At 52.9% G+C, this 3,674-nt stretch overlaps 1 protein-coding gene across 1 annotated transcript; it reads left to right on the top strand.

Annotated features, from left to right (window-relative positions):
- PHACADRAFT_214733 (uncharacterized protein) lies at window positions 1–478 on the top strand (the record flags this gene model as incomplete). Its single annotated transcript, XM_007402783.1, has 2 exons — window positions 1–240; window positions 301–478. The coding sequence occupies exons 1-2, from the start codon at window positions 86–88 to the stop codon at window positions 476–478; spliced, it is 333 nt and encodes a 110-aa protein (XP_007402845.1). The 5' UTR covers window positions 1–85.
- Between the last annotated feature and the right edge of the window lie 3,196 nt (window positions 479–3,674).

Genomic DNA, 3,674 nt, shown 5'->3' with positions numbered 1-3,674 from the left:
GACGAAGCTCGCATTGCAGGATTTTGCGCTGTCCGACGGAACTATCCTCCCCAAGGGCACATTCGTCGCCGCACCGCTCCGCGCAATGCATCACGACGATGGGAACTACGCGGATGCGGGCACCTTCCAGCCTTGGCGCTTCTATCGCGAAGTAGACGAGTGTGGCGGTGAGGCAAACGCCCAGTCGATGACCACCACCACAACGACGTACCTGAGTTTTGGACACGGCAAGACTGCCTGGTATGTCCAGCCAATTTACATTTTTCTGCAGACATAGATCCTGATCCGGATTCGGTGCAGCCCTGGACGCTTCTTCGCCGCCCTCGAGTTGAAGATGATTACGGCGAACCTGCTGCTGAACTATGACGTCAAGCTCGAAGGTGACAGCACCGAGATCCCACCCGTCTCGTGGTATATCGCGTCCCGTGTGCCAAATATGAAGGCCAATGTGCTCTTCAGGCGCAGGCAAAAGGATTGAGCATGAACACTGCTAGGGCTATATATTCTTTGCCACTTTTCTTTGCCGGCCATTAGCAGTCTGGCTATCGATGAGAACGCGGCGGAGGAGCAGGAGGATATAGTACTACACACCAGCTCCCAGTGAAAGCGAATGTTGTGATTCCCGTTCAGCCTGACACAATAGACTGTGTTGGGGTACCAAACGTCGAGCCATGAGGCAACAGAGGACAACTCGCTCCGCTCGTCCTTTTCGAGTCGCAGTTTTCCGAAATTAACAGTAAAAAAGAAACGCTTGGGCGATAACAACCGCGGAACGCGAAACGCGACAAAATCTTCTCAAAACTCGTCGCAAGAAAACTCGAGCTCGAACTCCTACAGGCACCTTGTGCGAGCTGGTCATACACTGAGCTCAGCGCGTCCACGAGGTCCCTCTCCTCCTCACTCAGACGTACCGTCGGGCACGGGAACGTCCGGCGTGTAGTACAACGGTTCGGGACGGCCGCGGTCCTGCGCAACCAGACACAGCGACGCGCGTGGATCTGGATGCTTGTGTCCGCCAGGATGCACTGGAACGCTATCTACTATAGAGGGATTCGCGCCAGGTCATGCCGCGTGTCGTTCGACACCGCCGACGACGACTGCGGAGGCGCGTGAGCATGGAATTCGCGGCATGATGGGGTCGATCGCGTACTACAGTGTACCCTATAATCCATACCTCTAGGACGTCTGTCTCCAGCGTGCGATGCATCTGCTCGGGGAACTGGCGTTCCATGTCCTTCTGCGGCTGCCGATCGTCTACGGAGTTGCGGAGACTTGGACAAGGTCGAGCATCGATTCCTCTTGCTGTGCTTCTTGTCTGCATCATTGCATTCTTTGGTGTCGTCTGTCAAGTTGTGTGTCCAGGAGAGGTCTTATGTTTCCGCCTAAAATTTGGATTCTTTCAGGCAGATGAAGGCGAGCCTGAGGAAGTTCGACGGCCAATTAGAAGACAGGAGGGAAGACGGAAGCTTCGACGCGGCGCGAGTGACGTGACAGTCGCGAACCGTCACCGGCACCTCCCATCACTACCGCGAGCGTCACGTTTCTTCAGTTTCTTCCGTATGGCAGAGACCGGTCGAACTTTCGAAACGGGCCCCTCGCCGGTATGCGGGTGCTCTGCTTGGACCAGTGTGTGTTTTGACCACAGATAGTGTCTGGAGTTCGCGATGCGTCCCGATTTTGACGAATGACGACCTGGCGGGAGACAGGCACATTCGTTTCCCGTGCCTGATACTTGATACTCGAGCTCTCCTAGCTGCACGAGTGGAGTCATCCTGAGTAAATACTGCTTATCCTGGCTGTTGTGCAATTTATTCACACCACCTAGTAGTAGAAACCCTCGGAGATGAAGGCGCAGGATCTACTAGTAAGTCTGCTGTCTGACGACTCTCAGCTGCTGTCCAGACGATTGTCGGCTCGTCACCTATGTACACTGTCCCCTGCGCTCCCCCCGGAACTCGTTCGCATTGTCGCATTGTTTGCGTCTGTACCGTTAAGGGCGAGCAAAGTCGAGCTCGGAAAGCATTTATGTCAGACGGCGATGATGCCAGCTTCGCTATCTCCCGATTGAGGTTTGTGAGAGTAACAAGCGGAGGTGCGGGACGGTGAATCGTTTCGCTGGTGCTCAATACCCATATATCCCTGACATACATGGAGCAGGATCGTTCTGCGGACCATGCAGTCTAGCGTCGGCTCGAGTCATCCAGGTCGTCAGCGCTTGCAATAATCGCAAAAGTCACCGCGTCGTGTACGCCGTCTTCCATGCTGCTACAGCATAAATATTGCTCGACCAGCCACGTATTCTATAAGACGTTCAGAAGATAGCTTCGAGGCACCAGCAGGGAACGACGGTCATGGGACGCCACCACGCAAGATAAACTCAGGATGCTCCAGAGGCGGACGCAGATAGCGGCGAAACTCGGAGTCGTGCTGCCGTGCTGCCAAACTGACCGGGGCAGTGTCTGACCAGGGCAGACACTGTGCTTTGGTGCACCTCACTCACACCCATCCCGCGCCCTGGTCGGCCCGCTGACTGCGAGCGGACGGCCGAGAAAGAGCTCTTGGACCGCAAGGTCGTTTTTGGAGAACCAAAATCACGGCCAACTGCTAGTGGTCCGACCGGTTTTAACGTCGCCTTCGAGGTCCGTGCCAGGTTCAAGACAGCGCCACAAGGCCGCAAAGGCTTGAGACCGCGAGAAAAATATATACAGGTGAAATGACATAGAACACTCCATAGTCATCTAAGCGCAATAAGGTACCCATGCACGCCACTCTCGGAACTCCCCACCAGAGCCGATATCATCATCACTGTTGCGGCTGCTCCGTCTGGACGAGTACCGCTGATGGGTTCTACGCCCTTCGCGAATTCGATCTCTCGATGTCTGATAGATTTGAAGCTTGTGCCTTGTCCGGCGCGGGCAGGAATAGCTCTTCGTTGGTAGGTACGAGACTGGTAACATCTTCGTCGGAAAGACTTGTAGAGACGGAGGCGGCCTCTGGTCGCTGTTGACTCCGCTGCCAAATCGACGGAGCAAACTCGCCCTTCTTGATCGCCGTGCATCAGGAAACAGGACCAAGAGTTTCAGTTCGGCGGCCTAGACACGGGAACTTATTAAGTTACACCGGACTAGCCACTCAGAAGCGCCCATGAGTGGCTAAGACACTGAAAAGCCCCAAAAAATGGCGCGGGCAGGAATCGAACCCACAGCCTGAAAGTAACCACAGCGCGTTATACCACTAAGGCATAAGACCTTGCAAACATTGGGTTGGAATTGGCCTATAATACCACTTTTTCACCTTAAAGTCTTAGCCATAACATCAGAATATGCCTTTGTACAATTACATTCCATTGCTTTAATACATAATAATTGGCTAAAATATAGGACTTTGGGCAGCTAAGACACTGATGTGGCTAAGACACCAGTGTGGCTAAGACACCAGTATGGCTAAGACATTGAGACATTGAATATTTGCCATTGATTCTACTTGAGTATAATTCATCTACTCAGGTGTCTTAGCCACACTTGTGCTTTAACCATGCCATTAGAATATACAGATGTACAATAAGCAGAATCAATAGCAGATATTTAATATCTCAATGTCTTAGCCATGCTGGTGTCTTAGCCACACCAGTGTCTTAGCCATAACATCAGAATACACCTTTGTACAATTACATT

This window comes from Phanerochaete carnosa (assembly GCF_000300595.1).
Source record: "Phanerochaete carnosa HHB-10118-sp unplaced genomic scaffold PHACAscaffold_419, whole genome shotgun sequence".
Taxonomy (NCBI): domain Eukaryota; kingdom Fungi; phylum Basidiomycota; class Agaricomycetes; order Polyporales; family Phanerochaetaceae; genus Phanerochaete; species Phanerochaete carnosa.
This window is presented reverse-complemented; position numbering and strand designations above follow the sequence as displayed.